At 39.4% G+C, this 2,042-nt stretch overlaps 1 protein-coding gene across 1 annotated transcript in view; it reads left to right on the top strand.

Moving 5' to 3' along the window:
• The first annotated feature begins 1,601 nt into the window (after nucleotides 1-1,601).
• CAV2 (caveolin 2) overlaps nucleotides 1,602-2,042 on the top strand; it is a 19,108-nt gene continuing 18,667 nt past the window's right edge. Inside the window, exon 1 of the mRNA XM_013005931.2 lies at nucleotides 1,602-1,703. Coding sequence (XP_012861385.1) covers nucleotides 1,602-1,703 — 102 coding nt within the window. The remainder of the gene's footprint in view (nucleotides 1,704-2,042) is intronic.

Here is a 2,042-nt window from a genome sequence, read left to right as displayed (position 1 = left end):
GGGGGGAGGGGCATGAGATGTTAATAACTCCCTAGCCTGGAGGTTTATTACAATGATCACAAGTCAGTGCTTCTCAACTTTTAACACTGCACATCAAAGTTATAGACTTCAAAAATGCTATGCATCTTTTTTTTTTTTTAAGCAGAGTGCAGTTAGTATGCATGCCAAGAGATGCTAGGGAGATGAAGAAAAAGGAAATGGAGAAGAGATGGGCATTTAAATGAAGAAATGGGACTGGGTATACACTCAGAGGAAAATAATCCACTGGCTAATTACAAAATACTTTAAAGAGCTCTTGGTAAAAGCAAGGCCTCTCTTCTGACAGGTGCTATTGTCTCCTCTGAAGGGGCAGCCAGAGTGAACCACGGTGCATTCTCCACCCCCAAGGACACTTTTGTTACATGGATTATTTTGGTCTCCATAGTTTCCTATATGTTTGCCAGTGACCTAATACTTGGAAAGAAAATTGGCTTCAAACCTGTTCCCAGTTTTGGTTTTCCTCTATCTCTGAATTTCAAGGTGGCAGCTGGAATCTGATATCTTTTACTCTTGAGCTGACCAACTTCAATACTATCTTTTACCTTGGTTGAATTATCTGATTTGCTTTTCTTAACATTAACTATTTCCAATCACAGTTCTATGTGCATATGATTTTAACAGTCCAATACGTCTACAATGTCTGTTACCAAAACCAGCTTATCGCCGTTCTCCATTCCCTCGGGAACATTTCCTGCTTCCCCAAAGCAATCGCATTTAACAGTTTCACTCCAAATAGTATGTTATTATTCATCAGATTATTTATTGGTTGTATTATATGTATTATATTTCTATTTTAGAAGTTTAAAAAGAATCTTCTTTCACTCCCTCTCTGTGAGAGTTAGATAATTCTATGTCAACTTGAAGACACATAAAACTGTAGGCGTGGTATCCCACCTGTCCATCAGTCCCAAAATGGGGCCTCCTTGTGGGTGTAGCCTAGTCATCAGGAAAGCCCAGGGAACCTCCCCCTCTCTCTGATTTTCTGTCCTTGCTACTAAACCAGAGCTGCCCGCGCCCTGCTGTGTTTGCACCAACCTTGGATCCATGTAACTCTGCTTCCTGGCTTCTGCATCATTGCATGTGGCCGCATGAGTCTAAAGAGGGACTCAAGGATTGGCATCAGCTTATGGATTGAGTAGGACTGGGCTGGAATGTTTTCTTGGTATATAATTACTTCTTGATATAAACTCTTTCTTACATATATCTGAGCATCACTGGATTTGTTTCTCTAGTCAATCCAGCCTAACTCACTCTCTCTATTCTGTCCCCACAAAGACAAAAGAAACATAAAAATGCCTATTGATTGTACAGCAACTTTCAGATGAAATCAGATTTTAAAGAATGCATTAATGCACTTATTTGAAATATGCTACTTGGCCAATTGACTGGAATAGAGCAATATTTGTCCCCATTACAAAGAAAAATGACCCAACAGAGTGTGGAAATTATTAATGTTATCAGTATCACGTGCACGTGATACCCTCATTTCTGAGGATAATGGAAAAATAATTGCATCAGTACATCACTAGGGAGCTTTCAGAAATCAAGACCAGATTCAGAAGATGACCCGGAGCAAAGACCGTCATGTTGGCATCAAATGGGTCTTGGCTGAAAGCAGAGAATACCCGAAACAGATTTGCCTGTGTTTCATTGGCAGTGCAAAGGTATTTGACTGTGAATGATAACAAATACTGGAAAGCAGTGAGAAGAACTAAAATTCTAGAATGCTTAATTATGGTGAGGAACCTGCACCTAGACTGAAGAGGCAGTCTTTCAAACAGAACAATGATCTAAAATTTGGAAAAGTGGGTGTCAGGATTGTACTCTTTCGCGATACTTATTCCATCTCTAAAGCTAAATTATATGATGAAGAATGCAGGATCAGGATTGGAGAAAGGCTTATTAACAAGGTTCGTGCAAATAATGCAACCTAGCTTGCTGAAAGGGAAAAGCACTTACAAATAAAGATCGAAGACTACAGCTTTCATTCAGTAAGTATTACA

Source organism: Echinops telfairi, unplaced genomic scaffold (genome assembly GCF_000313985.2).
Source record: "Echinops telfairi isolate 266 unplaced genomic scaffold, ASM31398v2 ScPeMD7_23;HRSCAF=83, whole genome shotgun sequence".
In the NCBI taxonomy this organism is placed as follows: Eukaryota; Metazoa; Chordata; class Mammalia; order Afrosoricida; family Tenrecidae; genus Echinops; species Echinops telfairi.
The sequence above is the reverse complement of the archived record's forward strand: the minus strand, read 5'-3'. Positions and strand labels throughout refer to the sequence as shown.